The sequence below is a fragment of the Aegilops tauschii genome, chromosome 5, assembly GCF_002575655.3.
Source record: "Aegilops tauschii subsp. strangulata cultivar AL8/78 chromosome 5, Aet v6.0, whole genome shotgun sequence".
Classification (NCBI taxonomy): domain Eukaryota; kingdom Viridiplantae; phylum Streptophyta; class Magnoliopsida; order Poales; family Poaceae; genus Aegilops; species Aegilops tauschii.
In genome coordinates, this window is record NC_053039.3 from 140,793,889 (window position 1) to 140,820,441 (window position 26,553).

Here is a 26,553-nt window from a genome sequence, read left to right on the forward strand (position 1 = left end):
TTCTATTTGCTTTCTTTTCTTTATGTAATTGGCAATATAAGGATTTTCAATGCAATTCACCGCACAATACATATAAATTTCCTCTAGATCAAAATCAAGAAGTTTATAACGGGCAAATTCTGGAAGATAGTTAGTTATACGTTTCATTTTTTCATAGCCCATAAGAAAACTAAGTTCATTATGATGTGCAAGAGAAATCAAGTCATCACAATTTTTGGACACGATTAGATCATGAAACACTTTACATCGGATACTGAAATGATCATGTTCATTGCAAAGTTCAAAAGTACGGCTAAGAAAATTTAAATTTCCAGCACAAACATCTAGCCTTTCTTGCAACAATTTAGTTTCTAAATGCTTATGCCTCTTGCAATATCTATCTTCCCTATTTGGTGTGTACTTGCAAACCCAATGCACTCCACAAAAATTGACATGCTTATAAGAGATATTTTCATCATGACTAGTGCAATCATCATTAGTACTATAGATATTCAAGGAGTTCATACTAACAACATTGCAATCATGCTCATCATTCAAAGATTTAGTGCCAAACATTTTAATGCATTCTTCTTCTAACACTTTGGCACAATTTTCCTTTCCATCATTCTCACGAAAGATATTAAAAAGATGAAGCGTATGAGACAAACTCAATTCCATTTTTTGGTAGTTTTCTTTTATAAACTAAACTAGTGCTAAAACAAGAAAAAAAGATTCGATTGCAAGATCTAAAGATATACATTCAAGCACTCACCTCCCCAGCAACAGCGCCAGAAAAGAGCTTAGTTGACGGGGTGTGAGTGCCGCTTACCAAGCCTCCCCGGCAACGGCGCTAGAAAAGACCTTCATGTCTACTACGCAACCTTCTTCTTGTAGATGTTGTTGGGCCTCCAAGTGCAGAGGTTTGTAGGACAGTAGCAAATTTCCCTCAAGTGGATGACCTAAGGTTTATCAATCCGTGGGAGGCGTAGGATGAAGATGGTCTCTCTCACGCAACCCTGCAACCAAATAACAAAGAGTCTCTTGTGTCCCCAACACACCCAATACAATGGTAAATTGTATAGGTGCACTAGTTCGGCGAAGAGATGGTGATACAAGTGCAATATGGATGGTAGATATAGGTTTTTGTAATCTGAAAATATAAAAACAGCAAGGTAACTAATCATAAAAGTGAGCACAAACGGTATTGCAATGCTAGGAAACAAGGCCTAGGGTTCATACTTTCACTAGTGCAAGTTCTCTCAACAATAATAACATAATTAGATCATATAACTATCCCTCAACATGCAACAAAGAGTCACTCCAAAGACACTAATAGCGGAGAACAAACGAAGAGATTATGGTAGGGTACGAAACCACCTCAAAGTTATTCTTTCGGATCGATCTATTCAAGAGTTCGTACTAGAATAACACCTAAAGACACATATCAACCAAAACCCTAATGTCACCTAGATACTCCAATGTCACCTCAATTATCCGTGGGTATGATTATACGATATGCATCACACAATCTCAGATTCATCTATTCAAACCAACACAAAGTACTTCAAAGAGTGCCTCAAAGTTTCTACCGGAGAGTCAAGACGAAAACGTGTGCCAACCCCTATGCATAGATTACCAAGGTCACGGAACCCGCAAGTTGATCACCAAAACATACATCAAGTGAATCAATAGAATACCCCATTGTCACCACGGGTATCCCTCGCAAGACATACATCAAGTGTTCTCAAATCCTTAAAGACTCAATCCAATAAGATAACTTCAAAGGGAAAACTCAATCCATTACAAGAGAGTAGAGAGGGAGAAACATCATAAGATCCAACTATAATAGCAAAGCTCGCGATACATCAAGATCGTATCACCTCAAGAACACGAGAGAGAGAGAGAGAGAGAGAGAGAGAGAGATCAAACACATAGCTACTGGTACATACCCTCAGCCCCGAGGGTGAACTACTCCCTCCTCGTCATGGAGAGCGCCGGGATGATGAAGATGGCCACCAGTGAGGGACCCCCCCTCCGGCAGGGTGCCGGAACAGGGTCCTGATTGGTTTTTGGTGGCTACAGAGGCTTGTGGCGGCGGAACTCCTGATCTATTCTCTTCCCCGAAGGTTTTTGGGTATATTGGTATATATCTCTACTACTATAAAAACCTGAGTTGGTGGTGATGGTGTGTCTGCCATCGTACATTCACAACCGTCCGATCGATCTGATCTAACGGAAACGGTGAAATCTGGTCAATTTTGCAAACAGACGCCCGCCACTTCCATCACATATTTGCAGATAACCCCCTGCCTTTCCCGTTCAGCCCCATGGCCCCCATCTCTTCCCCACGCCCACTTTATCCAATCATCTCAGGAAAGGCATGCCGCCGGCAGCGCTGGAACCGATCTGGCGCGGTGGCTGCCGTCGACGCCGTGTGCCGCCGGAACCTCTCATGCATCCTCTCAGCCACACGGCCCACCAACACCATGGCCCTCTCGTCCATCTCTTACACCCCATCCCCATCTTCTCCGATGCTGACCTCGGCAAGCATGCCGGCGACGCATCTCCTGTCCCCTCCTCTGCGCATTAGTCCCAGCGCCCAACATCTCCACACCCCCTCCTCCTCGCCATCTTTTTTTTGACTGTACACAGTGGGCAAAAACCCCACTGCAATTTTTTTGTTTATATTAATCTAAAAAAAGTAAGGTCCTAGAAAGGAACCAAAGTACAAAGAGGCTTGAGATATGCCAAGAAGGAAGACAAAAGGAAGAGGAAAGAAAAAAACACTAACAACTAAGAAACAAGGATTACAGGACAAGATTATCCAGCCAAAAACAGTATGCTCCAACATAGCTCTTTTTAATTCTGAATCTGAGAAGAGAAAGCTCCTCCATGAAGATGGCTTTCCACCTTTGAATGCTGGGTTGAATTGCTTGGAAAATCATGTTATTCCTGGAGATCCAAATAGCCCAAGAGGCAAGGATGACTATCTCCATGAAGGAAAGTACATGAAGTTTCTGCTTGAGATCAAGAAAAGCTTCCATGATTGAAACATTTGCCTGCCTTGAAGGGCAGATCAGATCCCAACACTGTGCAGCAAAAGGGAAAGTCCAGAAAAGGTGTTGGAGAGTCTCTTCCTGTGGGCAATTGTTGACAGCACAGTTATAGTTGCCCAGCTGAAAAGATTTCCTTCTCAGAAGATTTCTAGTATTGAGCCTGTCATGAAGTAGTCTCCAAAAGAACACCTTACGTTTTGGCTGACAAGAACTGCTCCAGATCCAATTGAACTGCTGTGGTACAGCTTTAACTCCCATCAGCACTTTGTATGCCTTAGCCACAGAGAATTGCTCAGTTCCCCATATGTAGCTCCATGTATCTGTGCAATCCAAAGTATCAGAGGCCCTTAAAGCAATGCAGATGTCCTCTATAGCCTCAAATTCCTGGAAAGCTTGCACAGTCAGAGGCAGATGAAATAGGTCCTCTAAGTATTCAGTTTGGAGAATGGTGTGAACAGTAGCATCCTTGTTTTTCACAAATGAGAATAGGTGGGGGAACATGTCTTGCAAGCAGTGTGAGTGCCAAAGATCAGTCCAAAAATAAGCACTCTTTCCATCACCTATGTTGCATCTGGCCAAGGACTTATAGTTATCAATCAGCTTAAGGTTTGCCTTCCACCAAAAAGATCCCATCCAGCTATTAGCAGGTAGAGAATCATTGCTGTAGTAAGATTCCCAAATCAGATTGACCCAGGGAATATTGTGTCTGTTGTAGAACTTATGCAGGTTCTTGAGAAGCAATGCTTTATTCTGAACAAAAATATCAATCACTCCTAATCCACCTTGATTTTTAGGTCTACACACAGTACTCCATGCCACCATGGCAGGTCTATGGTCCTCCAAATCAGGGCCTCTCCAAAGACAATGTCTCAAGTATTTTATGGCTTGGGTTTTGATGGTAACAGGCATGTCAAGGCATCCCATGAGATATATCAATAAAGAGTTGAGGACAGATTTCACTAGCAACAATCTCCCAGCCAAAGTCATAAAGGTGGACAATCCCACAATCTTCTTCTGCAGTCTTGTGACAAGGGGAAAACATTGTTCAACAGTAGGCTTATGAAGGCCTAGGGGTACTCCCAAATACTTGATTGGAAAAGATTCCTTCTTGCAATGAAAATTATTTATTAAAATCTCCATCTTCTCTTCTGGCACATTTATTGGAATCATACTTGATTTATTGTAGTTCACTTTAAGGCCTGTGGCATCAGCAAAAGTATTGAGAAGGGCTTTGAGGCAATGTAATTGCTTTGCATCTGCTTGCAGAATAACCAAGGTGTCATCAGCATACTGGACAATTGGAAAATCAGGGCATGACTCTACTTGCAAGGGAGAAGTTACCAAACCCAGGTGCATTGCCTTATTGAGAATTGTCTGAAGTAGATCAGCAGCCAGCACAAAGAGAAGAGGGGACAGAGGATCCCCCTACCTTACACCTCTAAGGCAATAATTTTTTTTCCAGGAACACCATTTAGTAATATAGTAGAAGATGCAGAAGTAAACAATAATTTGATCCATGTAAGCCATCTGTCCCCAAAGCCCTTTGCTTTTAAAATATCCAGCATAGCCTGATGTTCAATGGTGTCAAAAGCCTTTTCAAAATCCAATTTCAGAACAATGATTTCCTCCTTTGACTTATGACATTGGTGTAAATACTCATAAGCCCACCCCAAACAGTCATGAATATATCTTTCTTTAAGGAATCCATATTGGTTGATGTGTACCAATTTCAGAATCACCTTTTGCAATCTATTTGCCAGCAGCTTAGTAACAATTTTCAGACAGCTGTTCAGTAAAGAGATAGGCCTAAAATCATTTGCAGTCAATGGAGAATTACCCTTTGGAATGAGAGTTATGAAAGAAGTGTTCAAACTCTCAAGGGAGATGTGCCCTGCATGAAAATCATAAATGAATTTGAGCACATCTTCTTTAATAATATCCCAACAAGACTTGAGGAACTCATTGTTAAAACCATCAGGGCCAGGAGACTTGTCATTTGGGAGATCATGGACAACAGCTTCAATTTCTTCAGCAGTAAAAGGCAATTCCAGATTAGCAAAAATATCTGAATGCTGTCTCTGCCCATACAAAGAAACTAGATCAAAGTGCATTGTGGTTTCTTGGGATGTGCCCATTCTTTTTTTGAAAGCATCCAAGAGAATAGCAGCTTTACCAGCATGATCTGAGATCTCCATTTGGTCCTCATTGTGAAGAATAACAATATGGTTATGCCTGTAATTGATGGAAGCTTTTGTGTGAATTTTTTTTGTGTTTTCATCTCCAAACTTCACCCCCTTGATTTTTCCTCTCTGCTTCCAATAAATCTGTTGGTTCCTCAGTAAAATAAGCAGTTGTTCTTTAAGAATAGCCCTGCAGCTCCATTCATGAGTATCCAGCTCTCTAAATTCCTCAAAGAAATCCCACATGAAGAGGAGCTCATTTAACTTTGCAATTGTAGATTTCAGACAGGACAGAGATTTAGCCCACAGCTTCAAAGCTCTTCTTAAAATCTTGAACTTAGCATTCAAAGACTTAACAGAATCAAGGTTTCCAACTGGGATGCTCCAAGCAGAGGCAACAACTTGTTTGAAATCAGAATGATGCAGCCAATAGTTCTCAAACCTGAATACTCTTGCCTTTGGGATAGAAGTACCAATTTTAATTACACAGGGCAAGTGATCAGATATAGGTTTTGCAAGTGGTAGTACAATTGTATTAGGGAAAGAAGTCATCCAGGAGGCAGAAGTGAAAAACCAGTCAAGTTTGACCAACAAAGGATCATGCTGCATGTTACTCCAACTGAACTTTCTACCATGCAAAGGTAATTCAACCAAACCTTGGTTACTAATGGCCTCATTGAACATAAACATATCATTAACATCTCCCCCAGGTCTGTTCCTATCTGATGGAGCCCTCATAAGGTTGAAATCGCCCATTAAGATCCAGTCAACATCATCAGGCATGTGAATATTTAGAAACCAGTTAATAAACTCCATTTTGTCTTGAGGGTCACATGGGCCATAGATATTTGAAAGAATCCAAGACTGATTGGAAAGCAAACTGGTGAACTGCATGGAAAGTGAGAACCTGTTTTGTGCAATGATTTCCCCAGAGAATTGTGAGCCATTCCAGGCCACTAGTAGCCCCCCAGAAGCTCCAACAGAGGGGAGGAAGGCAAAATTATTAATTCTAGAGGGGCAGAATTTTTTTAAGTAGGCAGTGTCAAAGGTCTCTCTTTTGGTTTCTTGAAGGCACACAATATTACAATCACTCTCATCAATCTTCTGTCTTAAAGCCAAGCATTTGTCCTCGGAATTCATACCTCTAATGTTCCAATTTAGAATATTCCAGTTTCTGTTATTGTTATTCATGGAAACAAATTGAGATTTTGTACCAGAGAGCAAGCACCATCACTTGATCATCCTCCAAAAAGAAAAGAAGCTGGCATAATGCCCTGATCCACAACATAACATAATTCCAGCAGAGCAACCAAAGATGACACATGAAAGGACTAGCAGGAAAGTACAGCCACAGGCATACAAGGTTCAGAAAGCACCAAGATCCAAGTCTTACAATTGGCAAAAGCAGCAACAAACTAAGTGGTGTGGAACTACAAACACAATCCCACCACACAACACTCCAAGAAGAGTCCCTAAACATTAAGAAGAGGTGGTAGCATGTCCTTCTCCTTTGGCCAAGGGCACCTTGTCCAAAACCTCCTCTTCCATTCTCTTGGGCTTCTTGGCCAGCATGTCCTCCAGTTCCCCCTCAGAAACCTTACAGAAAGAGGCAGTGAAGTTTTTAACAACTGATTTTTTGATGATGGGAGGGACAGCATTGCAAGGTAAACAATTATTATTAGGGCAGGAATTTCTCTTGTAACCAGCATTGTCTTTCTTAATTCTGTCACTTCTTCTTACCTCTATTTCCACAAGTGGAGTTTTTCCACTTCTCCTCTTCCTTAAATTTTCCTGGCCAAAAGGTTGCAGCAATGCCTGTGACTCCACATCATGCAAATTTGCAGCTACCCCAATATTCTCTTTACCCTTCGCCATCTCCTCCACCCCCTTCCCCGTCTCCTGCCGCTGACCGCCGCCGGCTATGTGTTGCTTCCTTGGCGGAGGCGCTTCCGCATAGTCCACCTCCTCCTTCCCCACTATCACTGAAGCGCCCCATGTGGAGGTGCTATGCTTGGCTACTGCCTCTCCTTCCCAATCCTCATCCCTCCCACCCGTGCCGCCTCCAAAATTCACTTTTTTGTTACCATAGTTCAATTCATGCGCCCAAGTCGAACTCTCTAGAAGGGACGAGGATCTAGAAGCCAGTCTTGCAGAGTTGCAGTCCAATATAAATCAAATGGGTAGGCAGATGGGACTCAAGCTGCTTGTACTACACCTCAAGAGCCACACGCTCGTCACGCCAATCTGGAGATGAATCTAGCTGCTTGGCTACCCGTTTTCCCATGGGACTGGTATACTATAGGCCGTTATGTTTAAGTAGTGATTGTCTGATGCCCTTTTAGGTCAGAAGATAGATGAGGCGAGATCTTCAGAGCCAATATTGTGTTTCACATATTTTCTAATTAAGCAAACAACTAAAAGAAGGGCATACTATGGTTGACAAATGATTCCATGGCCTATTTGTAGATTCGTGGTGGTGTTGTACACAAATTCAGGTTCGCTGTGCATATGTAGCAAAGTGTTCAGTCAAACATGTCTACTTCCTTCTTGTTTGTCCTGGAACTATTTATAAATGTGTGCTCAAGCTATAGTATATATGTTTTTTCGATTCATGGCTGCCATTTATCTTCTCATTTAAGTTTGGTGTGCCTAATATACTAGCACACAATGAGCAATGTTGAATACTTGGAAGAAAGGTAGCATAATATATTATTTTGTCTTCTACAGCTGTTCCACGGAAAGGAGCAGTTCTATTAAGGATGGATATGATAATATGTATTGGAGAATGCTCGTCGTCCTAGTAATTTCGGAGATCTGGCATCAGCACAATCGTCTTATCTTTCAAATTTTGTAGTTATCGGCTCCAACGCTCGCATGTCTTGCGATTGCGAAGCCAATGTAAGGAGTCTGATGCGCCCGCTGGCGTGCATTCCTTCAGTGCCTCTCCTTTGGCATCAACCCGAATGACCACGACAATCGCTGAATGTGAGGTGATCATTGCTTTCAATTCATTTTTGTGTTTATACTGAAGTGATTTGGTGTCTGTTTTGCAGGATAGTTTAACTTGCGAGACAATACTATTGCATTTTAAAAAGCGATTATGCTTGATCTTATAAGCCATATTGCATTTAAAGAAGTATTTCTCACTAAGGAAGGTAATTATAATAAGCATAAGAATCAGCATGTGATTGTTTTTAGGATAACTGAAATATGCAAAAAAAAAAGGCCAGAAGATCCTGATCTTACTAAGCACAGAGTTTTGGCTTAAGTACCAGGCAGTAGGTGACTGGTTTTCATGGCGTTACAGCCAAATCTTGCTTTATGTAATGTAAGAAGAGACTGAAAGTTTGTTCTATTAAGCAGCAATCTAACGATATATATATATAACAAAGGTTGCCTGCAAGAAGCATTGCCTTCTGTACGTTGAGCATTTGTTTGTATATCTAACCTCAATAAATTGCATTTCACAATGACAATTCAGATATGTTGTTAGTCGTTCGGCTTAGCAATTCCAGAAGTTGTAGTTCCAGCCAAACATCTAAATACTGAGCTCAAATTGCAGAAAATACTAGGTGTTCAGTACTTGATTTTGGACTATATGTTCACCTATCTCTAGGGTGCCATGATCTCATCTAAAGGATCTTTTTTACTAACACATACCTTGATGTCGACATCGACAGCAGCAGAGATAATATACGCCATATAATCTTGTAAACATATGTGTAGATCAGTACAAGTACTTTCAGTCTTCCTCCTTGTGAATTAGTCTTTCAAGCTGTATATGGTCAGGAGCCGCCTGAGCCCTGCAAAGATAATGTTCAAGCTATAGCTTGAGTCATAATTTGTACGGATACATGAAAATGTGATGTATGCCGAGAAAAGGTCTGTTTGCTATACAATTCAATTTTTAGCTTGCAATTGCAGTTAGAAGTCCAAACCGCAACTCAAGTATGTTGTTAATTTACGGTGAGCATCCACTTGCAGAAGATTTGTGCCTGGATGTGCTAATTGACAGTGAAATGTAGAAATAAGTTGCAACTTTTTAATATCCATCTGATATGTGAAACAAGAATTGTTACTAATTCACAACATGTATCTACGATTGTGAGATGGGACACCATGTGCATAGGGGAGGCAACACAAGGTCGAGAGAAAATCCCATGTGGAAAGAGATGCAACATATGGCAATCATTACAAAAGTTATATTTTTGTATATGTTGTAATTATTCATGCAAAGGTTACAGGCTTGATGCACAATTATAAGTATCTGGAGGAGTTGACGAAGCGTGGAGTTTTTTCTTTACAATACAAAGAGTATGAGTTAGGAGACGTTGAAGTGCAACTATAGAGCAAACATGACATAGGTGAAGCTTTTACTGGAGAAAGTCGCGCAAAGTCTTTTTTAAGGAAAAGTCGTGTTTTCTTACAGCCGTGGAGTAGGATCCAGATAGGGAAGGGAAGGGGCTAGAGCAACAATAGTGTCCTTACCCATTAGACTTTAATTCTATGTACCTCCTAATCATTTACCCGATTACTGCCGAAATAGAAGAAGAAAGATGAGATATGAACTTGGCTCCTGAGCTCAAATAATTGCAATAAAATTCAATGAAGTCTTAATGTTTCGGAAACAAACATGTTGGACTGTTCTAGCTGTGTGCTACATTTCATGAATTTTGCATACAGATAAAACACTTGAACGTGCTTGCCTATTTTCATTTGTATTCACTATACCCCTCATACTTATGAGCTCAGCAACATAACTGAATATCTGAATAAGATATGGATATTTTTAATAGTTGAGAGGACCCTCCACATATTTTGTCAAATAAACTACTCCTGTATCAATGCATCCTGGTGCTCCGTGCAACGCACGGGCATCTTACTAGTAGGAGGAAGAAATACGTCAGGGGGGCCACGAGGGGCCCACGAGGGTGGAGGGCGCGCCCAGGGGGGTGGGCGCCCCCCCCTGCCTCGTGCTCTCCTCGTTGATCCCCTGACGTGCACTCCAAGTCTCCCGGATTGCTTTCTTTCCAAAAATAACTCTCCCGAAGGATTCATTCCGTTTGGACTCCGTTTGATATTCCTTTTCTTCGAAACACTGAAACAAGGGGAAAAACAGGAACTCGCACTGGGCTCTGGGTTAATAGGTTAGTCCCAAAAATCATATAAAAGTGCTTAGTAAAGCCCATTAACGTCTAAAACAGATAATATAATAGCATGGATACTTCATAAATTATAGATACGTTGGAGACGTATCACCGAGCTTCTCGCCATCCGTGACATCCCGGCGCCACCGGACACGCGCCTCCCGGTGGGATGGGTTCTAAGTGCGGGGGGTCTTGTTGTGGCGCCTATCCCCCCGGTCGGTACAGTCGCCTCTACACGTGCCATCCGTAGGTTTCGGGAACATCTGACGCCGGAGGAGAGGGCACATCCAGGTTTCAAGCCTAAGGCCCCATTCTGGCCGCAAATCCCCGGCCAGGACCGCACGCCTCGGATCCAGCAGGTCGACGGCCCCAGCCCAAAGCTGCGCTTTAACATCGCCGAGCGACATGCCTTCTAGAATGGCCTAAGCTTCGATGAGGTCATTGTTGCATGTCGCTCGCAGGTTGTCAACGAAGATTAGTTCTAGATTTGGGAGTAGGTCCGCGCCGAAGTTGTGGTTTTATTTGAATAAAATATACATGAATTCGTATTGAATATGTGCACAAATCATTTGGAATGATTGTATTTCTAGTTGATTTGCATGCATTTGGATTGACTCGTGATTTATGTGCGCAAATCATTTGGAATGATTGTATATCTAGTTGTTTGCATGCACATGGAATAACTCATGAATTCTGAAAAAATTATAGAAAAAAGAAACGCGGCTCAAAAATTGAAATCCTTTTGCATGGAGGCCTCTTATGTGCAATGGCTTGTGGTAAAATTGATAAACTGACAATACCGCAAATAAAAAGTTAATTTTTCGTTTTTCTAGTGCCATACATGACATTTTTTGTGAAGCAAGTGCCATAAATAATATTATAAATAGTGCCCTTATAATTTTCACCTGAAGTATACCACATGGTATTCCAACTGCCAATTTTTCATGAATTGCTGAGTGATATTGCCATTTTTCATTGATATATTGAATTTTGGGCGATTTATATCAAATAGTTCAAATTCAAACTGCAAGTGTGCTCTAGTTTGGTCCAATAAATTCTGAAAAATCAGTTTCACCTTTCACAGTATGAATGTAGGCAGTATCGACAAAGAAAATTCAAATTAGCAACCATTTGATCTGATTAGTCATGCATGCAATTTTGCATTAATTTGTGAAAAATTATAGAAAAAGGAAAATGGCTCAACAATTGAAATCCTTTTGCATGGCCACTCTTATGTGTAATGGCTTGTGGGAAAAACCATAAAATGACAATACGACATATAAAAAGACAATTTTCCATTTTTCTAGTGTCATACATGCCTTCTTTTTGTGAAAGTGCCATGAATAATAGGGTAAATAGTGCCCTCACAATTGTCACCTGGAGTATACCACTTGGGATTCCAGCTACCAATTTTTCATGAATTTCCATGTGATATTGCCATTTTTCATTGATTGAATTTTCGGCGGTTTACATCAAGTAATTCAAATTTGAAATGCAAGTGTGCTCTAGTTTGGTCCAGTAAATTCTGAAAAATCATGTAAACCTTCCACATTAGGAATGTAGGCAGTACCCACAAAGAAAACTCTAATTCCCAACCATTTTATATGATTAGTCATCCATGCAATTTTGGCAACACATTGAAATAAATTATATAAAATGAAAAAATGCTAAAAAATTGAAATCCTTTTGCATGGTGGCTTCTCATGTGCAATTGCTTGTGGGAAAAATGATAAGCTGACAATACCACATACTTGAAAAAAAACTTCACAAAACTAAACTATCTCATATGAAGATCAATGACTTTCAACTATGATGACCATACCCATGAGCTTCTTCATGGCATAGTAGATGATAACATGACCATTTTTTGAACTAACAAGGGTGTTACCATTGTGAGCAATAATTCCTCAAAAAGATTGAATATTTGGTTAATAAAAAGTTAATTTTCCATTTTTCTAGTGCCACACATGACTTTTTTTGTCAAGCAAGTGCCATGAATAATATTATAAATAGCCCCCTTACAATTTTCACCTGAAGTATACCACATCGGATTCCAGCTGCCAAATTTTCATGAATTTCCGAGTGATATTGTTATTTTCATTGATTTTTATTGAATTTATGATGAATACATCAAGTAATTCAAATTTGAACTACAAGTGTGCTCTAGTTTGGTCCAATAAATTCTGAAAAATCAGTGTCACCTTCCACATTAGGAATGTAGGCAGTACCCACAAAGAAAACTCTAATTCCCAACCATATATGATTAGTCAATTTATAGAAAATGAAAAAAATGCTCAAAAATTGAAATCATTTTGCATGGTGGCCTCGGATCCACAATATTGAAATAATTAGCCATAAAGAAACAAACTTCAGTAGATAAGGTACCATACACATCTCAGATCAACAAACCAAAAGTAGATAAGGTAGCAAGCACATCTCCGATGAATATAGCAAACTTCAGTAGATAGTGATAAACAAACTAAAAGTACATCACATCTCCAATTACACAACTACGGGCTTGCACTCATCCTCCAGCTTTGCTTTTTACATGATAAGACCTAAAACATCATCGTCTTCACTCATATGCTTTACGAGGTACGAATATCGATCCTTCTCTGCATATTCATCCTTGTGTTCCTCCTAGGCGGCGGCCGGAGCAGGCTTATTCGACCAATCCTCCTTCTCCTCCTCAACTACCATTTGCCCATCTTCGGCGTAGGCCTTTCGATGTTCCTCATAAACTCCTCCACATTACCAAGAATAATTATGTGTGGAGACAGACCAGGAGGAGGTTGCACCCATCTCACCTCGGAATAGCTGCAAGCTCTCATTTGACTATTAGATTCGGTGGGCCACGACGAGAACCGTACGAGTACCAGCGAGCTCGCTGACGAGGATCCGATGACTCCATTGACTCACACATCGCCCATATAAAAACCCCCATACAAGTCTGTCAGGACTTGGGCTCCGGGGACCCAAAGGTTCGAACACTAGTGTGAGCTCGTTCTTACCAGCTTGCCCTCTTCCTCAGCTAAACCATGACGAAGCTACGGCGAGAATGCGCTAGCGGGAGCGGACCGGTGACATGGCGGTTTACCCAGGTTTGGGCCACCTTGCGGTGTAAAACCCTACTCCTGCTTGGTTGTGATTGCTCTGGTGAGAGAGAGAGTACAAGGTTTTGGGTGGATGAGTCGATCCCCTCTATAGCAGCACCCCGCCCTCCTTTTATATCTGCCTTACTCTTCTTCCCCCGAAAACATTGGCGGGAAGGGTTGCCACACAATGGCAAGTTTGAAGGGGGACAGGGGCGTAGTCTATCACTACAAAAAAAGACACATCCGTGATATTATGGCCCGAAAGAAAAAAGAAATGTCATGGTTATGACACTTTTATGACAATAATTGTGACAAAACCACGTATCATCATAGATGTGGTGGGCTCCTACTTCTATGACAAAAAATCATGACAGAAAATGGGCTTTTCGTCCTGGGCGGGCCGGGGACGCACCTGCATGACATTCTTTGGGCTATCCATGACATAAAAAATCATGGTACAAGTGAGGGCAAGGAAATTTTCGCGGAGTTCCCGATTACGGTGGGTGGTCGGGGCCGAGCGATGCACTGTGGTTTGAGCATTTCTCTCATACGTAGGTGTGTGTGTGTGTGTGTGTGTGCGAGGCATTGGCTCTAACTGAAGTCGAGGGAGAGGCGTTCGCTTACTAAACCCGAGCGATTGCACTAGCTATGTTACTGAATCATAGCGATCAATCCCTTGGCTATTAACTGAACCCGAGCGATTCCTGCGCTGCTAACTAAACCCCAGCGATTCCTTCGCTACTGCTGCTAACTTAACCCGAGCGATCGATCATTTAAGCTGCTTACTGAAGCTGATCGAGCCCCCGTGCGAGACGCAGCCAGGCGGTGTGTTGGGTTGCCTCTCGATGAACAGTGACCGTTGCTACCGCGCTCGCGATACGTAGAATGAGTCAAGACGTGGTGAGTCAAGGCAGTGGATGAACAGTTCCCGGTGGGGGTTGGATGAACAGGACCCCGTTGTAGTAGCCGGTTGCCGCTGGATGAACAAGACACGAGGAGGCTGCCGCACCCCAGCTGGTTGGGGGTGGATGAATAGGACCCCGTGGAGGCTGGATGAACAGTAGCATGTGGAGGTTGGATGAACAGTAGCTGGTGGAGGCTGGAGGAAACTGACGGTGGATGAACAATAGCCCATGGAGGCTAGAGCGAGGCAGTAGATGGTGGATGAACAGGACCCTGTTTCGATTGTAGGCGCTCAAACAGAAGTCTGTTTCCTCTATTTTGCGGTACGCCACACCCCTCCCAATCAACAGGACCCCGTTTCGATCGTAGGCACTCAAACAGAAGTATGTTTCCTACCTTTTGCGGTACGCCAGACCCTTCCTGATGAACAGGACCCCGTTTTGACTGTACGCGATCAAATAGAAGGCCGTTTTCCTTCGTTTTGCGGTATGCCAGACCCTGTTTTGGCTGTTCTATCCAAGCTGGTTGGCTCCCGATCAACATGCGCGTTCGGACCCAGTGGCTTTGCTCCCGATGAACATGACGCATTCCGACCCAGTCGCTTGGCTCCCTGTGAACATGCTACTTCTTGAGCTTGCGTTGGTTTTTCCCTTGAAGAGGAAAGGGTGATGCAACACAGTAGAGATAAGTATTTCCCTCAGTTAAGAACCAAGGTATCAATCCGGTAGGAGAAACACGCAAGTCCCCAATAGATGCACCTACACAAACAATCAAACACTTGCACCCAACGCGATAAAGGGGTTGTCAATCCCTTCACGGTCACTTGCAAAGGTGAGATCTGATAGAGATAGATAAAACTTAATAAGAGATAACTAAATATTTTGGGCTTTTTGTTTATAGATCTGAAAGTAAAAGATTGCAAAATAGTAGATTAGAAACAAATGTGATGGAAAATAGACCCCGGGGCCATAGGTTTCACTAGAGGCTTCTCTCTTGAAGGCAAATAATATGGTGGGTGAACAAATTACTGTCGAGCAATTGATGGAAAAGCGCAAAGTTATGACGATATCCAAGGCAATGATTATGCATATAAGCATCACGTCCGTGTCAAGTAGACCGACTCCTGCCTGCATCTACTACTATTACTCCACACATCGACCGCTATCCAACATGCATCTAGAGGAAAACGAGAGGCGAATGGCGAATAATGTAATGCAAGAGATGAGAGTTTATGATGGGTATTTGGTAGGGTTGATGTAGATATCCCTGAAAATGATGCCAAAAATTGTAAAGTTGACGAGAGACTAATCTTGACTTGGCGTAGATCTCCCCAGCAACGGCGCCAAAAATTCTTCCTGCAACTTCTTCAGCTTGCATTGGTTTTTCCCTTGAAGAGGAAAGGGTGATGCAGCAAAGTAGAGATAAGTATTTCCCTCAATTACGAACCAAGGTATCAATCCAGTAGGAGAAGAACGCGCAAATCACCAATACCTGCACAAACAATCAAACACTTGCACCCAACGCGATAAAGGGGTTGTCAATCCCTTCACGGTCACTTGCATAGGTAAATAAAACTAAACAAAAGATAAAATATTTTTGGGTTTTTTGGTTTATAGATCTAAAAGTAAAATATTGCAAAATAGTAGATCTGAAACTAATATGATGGAAAATAGACCCTAGGGCCATAGGTTTCACAAGAGGCTACTCTCTTGAAGGCAAATAATACGGTGGGTGAAAAAATTACTGTCAAGCAATTGATAGAAAAGCACAAAGTTATGACGATATCCAAGGCAATGATTATGAAATATAGGCATCACGTCCGTGTCAAGTAGACCGACTCCTGCCTGCATCTACTACTATTACTCCACACATCGACCGCTATCCAGCATGCATCTAGAGTATTAAGTTCATAAAGAACGGAGTAACGCCTTAAGTAAGATGACATGATGTAGAGGAATAAACTCATGCAATATGATGTAAACCCCATCTTTTCATCCTCGATGGCAGCAATTCAATATGTGTCTCGCTGCCCCTACTTTGTCACTGGTGAAATCACACAAGATTGAACCCAAAGCTAAGCACCTCTCCCATTGCAAGAAAAACCAATCTAGTTGGCCAAACCAAACCGATAGTTCGAAGAGAAATACAAAGATATCAAATCATGTATATAAGAATTCAGATAATATTCATAGATAAGCTGATCATAAGTCCACAATTCATCGGATCTCGACAAACACACCGCAAAACAAGATTACATCGGATAGATCTCCAAGAACATTGAGGAGAACATGGTATTGAGAATCAAAGAGAGAGAAGAAGCCATCTAGCTACTAGCTATGGACCCCGTAGGTCTATGGTAAACTACTCACGCTTCATCAGAAGGGCAATAGGGTTGATGTAGAAGCCCTCCGTGATCGAATCCCCCTCCGATAGGATGTTGATACGTCCATTTTGTATCATGCTTTTATATTGATATTTATTGCATTATGGGATGTTATTACACATTATATCACAATACTATGCTTTTTCTCTCTTATTTTATAAGGTTTACATGAAGAGGGAGAATGACGGCAACTGGAATTCTGGACTGAAAAAGGAGCAAATATTAGAGACCTATTCTGCACAACTCTGAAAGTCCTAAAACTAAACGGAGAATATTTTTGGAATATATAAAAAATATTGGGCGAAGAAAGTACCAGAGGGGGGCCACCAGCCAGCCACAAGGGTGGAGGGCGCGCCCTACCCCCTGGGCGCGACCCTCGTCCTTGTGGGCTCCCTGGCAGGCCTCCGACGCCCATCTTCTGCTATATGGTGTGTTTTGACCTGGAAAAAATCAGAAGGAAGCTTTCGGGATGAAGCACCGCCGTCTCGAGGCAGAACCTGGGCAGAACCAATCTAGGGCTCCCGCAGAGCTGTTCTGCCTGGGAAACATCCCTCCGGGAGGGGGAAATCAAAGCCATCGTCATCACCAACAATCCTCTCATCGAGAGGGGGTCAATCTCCATCAACATCTTCACTAGCACCATCTCCTCTCAAACCCTAGTTCATCTCTTGTATTCGATCTTGGTCACAAAACCTCAGATTGGTACCTGTGGGTTGCTAGTAGTGTTGATTACTCCTTGTAGTTGATGCTAGTTGGTTTATCCGGTGGAAGATTATATTTTCAGATCCTTAATGATAATTAATACTCCTCTGATCTTGATCATGAATATGCTCTGTGAGTAGTTACGTTTGTTCCCGAGGACATGGGAGAAGTCTTGTTATAAGTAATCATGTGAATTTGGTATTCGTTCGATATTTTGATGAGATATATGTTGTCTTTCCTCTAGTGGTGTTATCTGAACTTTGACTACATGACACTTCACCATTGTTTGGGCCTAGGGGAAGGCATTGGGAAGTAATAAGTCGATGATGGGTTGCTAGAGTGACAGAAGCTTAAACCCTAGTTTATGCGTTGCTTCATAAGGGGCTGATTTGGATCCATATGTTTCATGCTATGGTTAGATTTATCTTAATTCTTCTTTCGTAGTTGCGGATGCTTGCGAGAGGGGTTAATCATAAGTGGGAGGCTTCTCCAAGGAAGGGCAGCACCCAAGCACCGGTCCACCCACATATCAAATTATCAAAGTAACGAACACAAATCATATGAGCATGATGAAACTAACTTGACAACAATTCCCATGTGTCCTCGGGACCGCTTTGCTTTATATAAGAGTTCGTCCAGGCTTGTCCTTTGCTACAAAAAGGATTGGGACACCTTGCTGCACCTTGTTTAGTTTTGTTACTTGTTACCCATTATGAATTATCTTATCACAAAACTATCTGTTACCGATAATTTCAGTGCTTGCACAGAATACCTTGCTGAAAACCGCTTGTCATTTTTTTCCGCTCCTCGTTGGGTTCCACACTCTTACTTATCGAAAGGACTAAGATAGATCCCCTATACTTGTGGGTCATCAAGACTCTTTTCTGGCGCCGTTGCCGGGGAGTGAAGAGCATTTGGTAAGTGGAATTTGGGAAGGAAACATTTATATAGTGTGCTGAAATTTACTGTCACTTGTTACTATGGAAAATAATCCTTTGAGGCGCTTGTTCGGGTATCTTCACCTCGACCGGAAGAGAAAAGAGTTGCTCCTCAACCTACTGCACCTACTGAAATTATTTATTATGAAATTCCTTCGGGTATGATAGAGACACTGCTAGCTAATCGTTCTGCAGGAGATGGAACATTACATCCCGATATGCACCTAATCTATGTGGATGAAGTTTGTGGATTATTTAAGATTGCAGGTATGCCTGAGGATGTTGTCAAGAAGAAGGTCTTCCCTTTATCTTTTAAGGTAAAGGCATTGACATGGTATAGGCTATTGGATGATGTTGGATCATGGAACTCCAGCCGATTGAAATTGGAACACTGGTACAGCGAGATGCTATACAAACGATTTTTAACCCCTTTCCGTGACGGCGTTCAGAACCGTCACCTAGTGAGTGACTGTGATAGGGGGGTCATTCCCACACGACCCAAAAACCGTCGGGGATATGCCCTCCTGGCACACACGCTTGGCAAAATGAGGTCGTGTGCGACCGGTGAGCGACCAAATACGGTTATACGTACGGTAGTGCTAAAAAATACAATTATACAGGTGAAATCATTTCCGGTCGTAAGTACATCCCACACAGTCAGTCCCAGCTAAACGTTTCCATTAGTATATACATCCCACACAGTCACTCCAAGGAAAACGTTTGCGCAAGGTGGCGTTACGCAAACAGTTTTCAAGAGAATGTCGTGTGTGATTGTTCATTGGTCCAACACAGTTTATTCCTAGAAACTGTGTGCGTTGCCTGAGGTCATTGCCAACGGTGTTTTCTCATTAATCGTTTGCAATAGGAAAACCCAATTAGTAAGCTAATTGGCCAATTAGCGGGCTAATTGCCCTATTATTAATAATCCATTTACTAATCTAATTGACATTCATATTAAGCACATAATATATTCCATTTCCATATTAAGGAAGCAAGATTTCATAATTGAAATACATCGTAGTACAACATGATATAGCTTTAGCACTCAGCCACCCCATTACACAACTGCACCGGCAGCAAGTTTCACATGCAACATCTAGAACCTTTCAAAATTAGCATCATAGACGGTACATAGAGAGATGCATCTCATCTGGAAAACTGCTGAAGCGGAAGGCGAATATTGAGCCTTCATTCATGTTGAAGGTCTTTGCAACTTTAGGCCAGTGCCTGTGGATGATTGACCGTCCATCCTTAGACCTCTTCAGGAACACTTCATATTGAACTGTTGGGTGTTGTATGAAAACTTTCCTCGCCTCCTGACCACAGAGGTGGTTTGAGAGGTTATCATCAGTGAAGCCTGAAAACAAGGATGTGCATAAATATCTTCTCTATATTGGAAATGGGGCAAAGGAATAAAAAAAGGCAAGGTATAATAGTTAGTACCATCTTGTAAACCTCAGAGCTTCCCATTGTTTCCCTGCAACACAAATAAGGTAGTTAGTCATCAGGTTAAGTAAGGGTTCGCATGCTATTAGTAAAATATGTTGATGAAAAATAAGCACATTGCAGATTCATCAGATTAATTCAATCCACATGGAAAACCCATTTATCCAAACCAAGCATGACTAAGAACTAGGAAATATAGCACTTGTATATGTTTCTCATGTATTAAGTGCAGCAAAATTCGATTTATTCCTCACATGGTATACAATAACAGAATCCAGCCACAACAATTGAACATCGCATTGCAGAATTGAACCAAGCAGTTAACTAAACACCACAACAAATGAACCAAACGTTAACTGAGCACCACATTGCACAATATAACATACTCCTAATAGAAGATCAGACAGTGAACTAAACCAAGCATGCCTAACAACTTGGAAATATAGCAATTGTATTTGTTTCTCATGTATTTAGTACAGCCAAATTCGATTTATTTCTCACATGGTATACAATAACAGAATGCAACCTCAACAATTGAACATTGCATAGCAGACTTGAACCAAGCAGTTAACTAAACACCACAACAAGTGAACAAAATGTTAACTGAGCACCACATTGCACAATATAACATACTCCTAATAGAAGATCAGACAGTTAACCAAACCAGGCATGCTTAACAACTTGGAAATATAGCAATTGTATTTGTTTCTCATGTATTTAGTACAACCAAATTCGATTTATTTCTCACATGGTATACAATAACAGAATGCACCCACAACAATTGAACATCGCATTGCAGAATTGAACCAAACAGTTAACTAAACACCACAACAAATGAACCAAATGTTAACTAAGCACCACATTGCACAATATAACATACTCCTAATAGAAGATCAGACAGTTAACCAAACCAAGCATGCTTGACAACTTGGAAAATTGCACCATGAAGAATTGAACATCACATTTGGAGAATTGAACCAAACAGTTAACTGAACACCACATTGCACGACATATAGAACATATACACTAGAGAAGAAGATTGCATGGTAAAAGTAGATAGCACAATTCACTAGAATTTGTTAAGGAAAGGCAATAGTTGGCAAACTGAACATGGGTCAGAGATATCGATGACGATTGGCTCCTTGGACATGGAAGAGGGCGAGGCCTCTCCATCGTGGGTGCCCTCGTCGTAGTGGTGAGTTCCTGAGCCGCTCCGGGCACCAACCTGCTGGCTCTCGAGATGAGGTAAGCACGCGCACACTGAGAAAACACCTCGTAGTCTTCGTCGAAGGCACCGACTATGGCCTCGAGAAAACGCCATGAACTGCCGTTTAAAGCAGCCAACCGCGTCGTGGCATTGGCGCATGAGGCGTCAACGGTGGCCTCGACGGCGAGGTGCTTCTCCAAGATCTGGGGGTTGGCACGAATGGCAGCCATCGCGACCTCATCCGCGCATGCGGTCGTGATTTGCTTCTCCGCTGCCCAATGCTCCTCGAGATCCTGGCTATACGTCGTGCACCATGGCTTAGGGCGGCGCTTATTTGGTGGAGGGGTCGATGATTTGGGAGGAAGGTGTCGTGCTCGCGCCGACAGTCGGGGCATGTGGGATGTGGAAGGAGGAGGAGGATGGGGGTCGGGTGTGGATTACCTGCCTGGATAGATGAGGCCGGGCAGTGTGAAGGAGGGTTGCCGATGAGGAGGCGGCGCTACAAGCAAGGAGTGAAGGTTTCATCTTGGAAAGAAAGGCGGAAATAGGGGAAATGTGGCTTTTGGTAAGGGGGAGGGGCGGGGAGGTAGATATTTCCGCAGAAGCCGAAAATTTGGAATCACTTCAGCAAAAAAACTGGCGTGCAAAGTGTCATCAGACACGGTCCCTTATTCAGAGCGGGCCGTGGACTGTAGCCGTCGCACCTTCTCGCGTAAGCCGTATGCGTACTATACTCCGACGGTGCTCCAAGATATTTTGTGCTGCATCGCACACGGTTGATTATAATAAACTATGTGGGATCTACTTGATTTTTCTTCTTGATTTGAATTACATAACGGGGTCACAGTGGCAATGGACGGTGTTTGAAAATTCAAATATGTGTCCTTGGTTGCATGCTTAGGTCCCATGCAAGAAATGGGAATGAATGTCAAACACCCTGCCACCGTCACTTGGCCGCAAACATTGAGATACATGGTTTTTAAATTCTAGTAAATCCAAAACTTGTCTGAAATTCATGAAACTTGGCATGCTATCATGGAGCGGCATCAACATGCCGTGGTAAATTTTTTGTCCCTTTTGGGGCAGGTTTGGCTATATGCTTCTCACAAACCAGAGCTTCTCACAACAAGCATGATGGTTTCGGTAGGGAACGTCCCACCTTTGGGGACGAAACGATATCCATTGCCTCTTATTGCTTTCAAAAAATTTCTTGTGTCAACATAGAACAACAGGAGTGTTGTGTCATTTTTTGGGATTTTTCGGGGTTCGTTTGGACATTTTTATGTATTAATTGAGTTTCCAATGCATTTATGCGCATAATTCAAATTTGAACTACATGCACATGCTCCAGTGCATATAAATTGGTTGAAAAATCAAATCTTTGTCCTTGGGTGCATTCTTCGGTCCCATGCAAGAAATGGGAATGAATTTCAAACACCAGGGCACCATTGATTGCCGACAAAATGTTGAGATACTTTGTTTTTAAATTCTAGTAAATCCAAAACTCGTCTGAAATTCATGAAACTTGGCATGCTATCATGGAATGGCACCTGACATGCTGTGGTATTTTTCGGTGTCCATTTTGAGAGAAGGCGCACTCGAATAACAGCCAATAAAGGAATTTTGAAAAAATAGCTGCCACTTTAATATCTCAAACGTTTGTATAATTCAAACCATGTGCATTCTGTTTACCATTCACGTGACACCACATGTCTTGGTTTTAGTGGCTCTTGATCGCAAACGTTTTAGACAGAACACCCGTATGCAAAGTGAGAGCAGGATTTGTGCATCTCTTCAACGCAAACGGTTCTTTCGGATGACCCGTGTGCAACCACTTACGAACAATTTGGTAAGATTTAAATCTGTCATATTGGGTATGTTGCCATTTGTCAAATTGGAAAGATTGACATTTGTTGATCTAGTAACATTGCCATTTGACAACCTTGTAACACTATGATTTGTCAAAATATGAAGCTAAAAATCACTAGCAGTATCTAACTTTTGCAACCAAAATTCAGTAATTATGCATAGATGGAGGCGAGGATGTGTGTTTAGCCGGGCGTGCAGCGGGCGGCGCAGTGCTATTTGATTTGACAACGGGCGTCGCAGTTCCCGATACGGCTTTAATGCAGACGAGGGAGAGGTTAGCGGTTCCCGAAATGTTGAACTACCAATGATGCATCCTCCTTCAATTAGCATCGCGAATGCATGAGGGAAGTAATGGGAGGAGGACCAGGAAAAGAGGCAGCACGATGTGAATGCAGCGCAGTTTGCACTCATATAAAGGCGCCTTTCCATTCCAATGCATGTACCACATCGTACGCACCTAAGCATTTGCCTAAGCACCTACACTAAGCGCAAAAGTGCTCACTCCAAACCCATGGCGGCAATGCGCGCGAGCGGCTAGCGGCTGTGCCAGATGGTCCACGACGCCAGCCTGCAGCATGGCACAGAGGATCGTCTCCAGACGGTGTTGGCGACCGGCAGGTGGAAGGCCGCCGTCGATGCCAGCTACGACTCTCAGTTGGACGAGATGATCGTTGCCACCACCAACAAGTTCACCGTCATCAAGAAGCTCGCGGACGACATCGCCGTAATCTTCCAGCCCGCGCGCCCGGGCTCCGCATTGCCTGCCGCCCTAATCGGTCTCCATGGTCGGAACCTCTTTCAAGTAGTAGTGGCCCTGCGACTGCCCACCGATGCCACGAAGAATGTCCACCTGGAGGTCGCGCTCGCCGCGAGGCGCCTCGCCGTGCGAGAATTCGTCGACCTACACATCCACATGTCCAAGCAAATCATGTACATAGGTATCTACAAGGCCAGTGAGGACGCTACGACGTTGGCCTTCTTCAACCGGCTGGAAGCCTTGGATGCCTTTGCTGAGCACCTTGACCTCGCCACAAAAGTCACCGCTCCTTAGCCACCGGTGGGTGGCCCAGTGCACTGAGTTGAGGAGGAGGAGGTCGTATGTTGATGGATGCATCTTTCTTCTTGCCTCGTGTAACCACCACTGCGATTGCATCATCATGGCCTTAACTCTTATTGTGCTATTGCATTCTTGTTCCAGTCAATACAGACATGTGCGATCCCTTTGCTTAATTATAGGCATCACTGTAACTAGTACTCCATCCGTCAATTTATAAGTTGTGCTACCAGTGTTTGGAGGCGGCGCACGACACAATAAGCACACCCACGATGACACATACAGAGGGGACATCCAGCGGTTCCAATGGCGATCCCCGTGGCTCAATGGCGCTCCCAGCGGCCGACGACGACAACATCGGGTAGTTCACCACGCATCACGTAGTGGACACCCATGTGAGGGGAAGGCCTTCTCGGTGGTGTACACGAATGATCCGGTCGGTGGAGAGCTCCATCCAAACTATGGAGCAGTTCCTTGTCGAGGACAAGTACCAAGTGGTCGGCTTCGACCTCGAGTACACCATGGGTCGTGCCGGGCACATTCGCGGGGGACGTGGCATTTACCATTGGGCGGCAACAGTCGGTCATCCGGGTGCCCAATAAAGGATGCAAAGAGGGATCCTACAGCAGCAAGGACCAGCTTCCCTACCGATAGCTCATCTAACAGAACTCCCAAGTTAACTGTGCTGAGGCTTGAGTAGTCATCAGATGGGTGGCCGGATGGGAAGTGGCCTCGATGTTAAATTAACTGATGTGATGGGCCACTGTAAACATTTAATTGCGTTGAATGTATATAGTGCTCCATCATATTAGTTGAATTAACCTCGAGGTCCTTGTTTTGTAATTTTTGACATTTTTTTTGTACACATGTTGATTGGCTTGAAGAAGGTCTATCTCGTTACTTTTTGATAATTTTTGTTTTTTGAACACATGTTGATTGGCTTGAATGAAGGTCTATCCCGTTACTTTACGACATGTTTCCAAAACATGGACCTCGAGGTTAATTCAACTAATTGGATGGAGCACTATATACATTCAACGCAATTAAATGTTTTCCAAAAAAAGTGATATGATTTCTGTGAAACTTATAAGTCATGTATGTCAAATTAACCTCTGTGTACTTGTTCTCGAATTAACCTCCGGGCCTTTTTCCCGCGTTGTCAGGACCCCGATTCCAAGTCACATCGATCTAGCCGGTAACACCTCATATCACTTTGCGGCCTCACGCACGGTATTCCCATGGGTGTCGCCTTACCATGGCCCGGGACCGTTTGCGCCTTTTGGCTCACGTATATGATAGTGTCACTAGCATCCATATGACAGAGAACCCGGGCCGACATGACTAGTCGTGAACCCAAAGTGGCACTAACTTACGGGGACAGGCATACATGAATCAACATCGAGCATGTCGGTCAGCAGCGTGTGAATCCGGGCTGTAGCACTGGGCTAACAGGACTCCGGGAACTCGGGCTGTAGCAGGCTAGGCAGGACTCCGGATGTCACCGCGTGACATTTCCCCGAAGGGACAGACACAGGAACGAAGTGAATCACATGCCGGCCAGTCAAGTGTTCCGGAGCAGTAGTGCTGGGCTAGCAGGACTCCGGTGAACCGGGCTGTAGCGGACTACTATGGCTCATGGAAGCACAAGACTACATTTCCCCATAAGAGAGGCTACCAAGGATAAACAACTAGGTTGTCGGATCCCACACATACCAAGCATTTCAATCATACACATAATATGCTCGATATGTGCAAATACAACATGGCATCACAACAAGACTCTACGACTCAGAGTATTTATTCATTAGGCTCCGAAGAGCCAGATATTACAAACATGGGTCTCATGACCCAACATTCAGAGCATACAAGTCAAACACATGCGGAAGCTTAACATGTCTGAGTACGGACATCTACAAATGAAAAAGGCTGAGAAGCCTGACTATCTACCAGATCCTGCCGAGGGCACAAGATCGTAGCTGAGGTATCAAGCTAAACGACGAAGTCCACACGGAACTACTAGCGAGACTGACGTCTCTCTGCAAAACATAAAATAGGCAAACGTGAGTACAAATGTACCCAGCAAGACTTACATCAGAACTAGCTACATATGCATCGGTATCAACAAAGGGGGGTGGTGGAGTTTGACTGCAGCAAGCCAGCTTTGACTCGGTGGCTATCCTAAACTATGACTGCAAGTAACTCTTTTGAGGTGGCGCACACGAGTCCACATATTCACCATATCAATACACCACTATGGATCCGCTCCCGTCTCCCTACGAGAACGCCATCCATAGCACTCACGCTTATCTTCCGCATTTCAGAGTACCCACTTTCACTTGTCTATGAACTGTACAGGCAACCCAGAAGTCCTTTACCGCGGACACGGCTATTCGAATAGATGATGTTAACCCTGCAGGGGTGTACTTCGTCACACACGCTCTCGCCACTTACCACCATGTACACGTCGTGTACCTCGGCAACCTTCAAGCGGAAGCCTGGCGAGGGAGTCGGCCACGACCTGACTAACCACACAAGTCTCTAGTCCAGGTTTATCGCCTATTCGGGTTCCATCCGCAAGGAGATCCGGCCGGGGT

At 43.2% G+C, this 26,553-nt stretch overlaps 1 protein-coding gene across 1 annotated transcript; it reads right to left on the reverse strand.

Annotated features, from left to right (window-relative positions):
• Nucleotides 1-2,485: 2,485 nt before the first annotated feature.
• On the reverse strand, nt 2,486-7,090 carry LOC109765257 (uncharacterized). Its single transcript, XM_020324043.1, has 6 exons — nt 6,956-7,090; nt 6,740-6,811; nt 4,775-5,671; nt 3,279-3,419; nt 2,988-3,068; nt 2,486-2,671 (listed from the first exon to the last, which is right to left on the reverse strand). Exons 1-6 carry the CDS (start codon nt 7,088-7,090, stop codon nt 2,486-2,488), a joined length of 1,512 nt encoding a protein of 503 aa, XP_020179632.1.
• Between the last annotated feature and the right edge of the window lie 19,463 nt (nt 7,091-26,553).

Excerpts from the sequence above, each read along its gene's own strand:
- LOC109765257 (XM_020324043.1), bottom strand. The coding sequence starts at position 7,090 with ATGGCGAAGGGTAAAGAGAATATTGGGGTAGCTGCAAATTTGCATGAT. Across the intron at positions 5,672-6,739 it reads AAGAGGAGGTTTTGGACAAG|GCAAGAGTATTCAGGTTTGA; the intron begins GTGCCCTTGGCC and ends TCTATCCCAAAG. Across the intron at positions 3,069-3,278 it reads TGCTGATGGGAGTTAAAGCT|TGTTGGGATCTGATCTGCCC; the intron begins GTACCACAGCAG and ends TTTGCTGCACAG.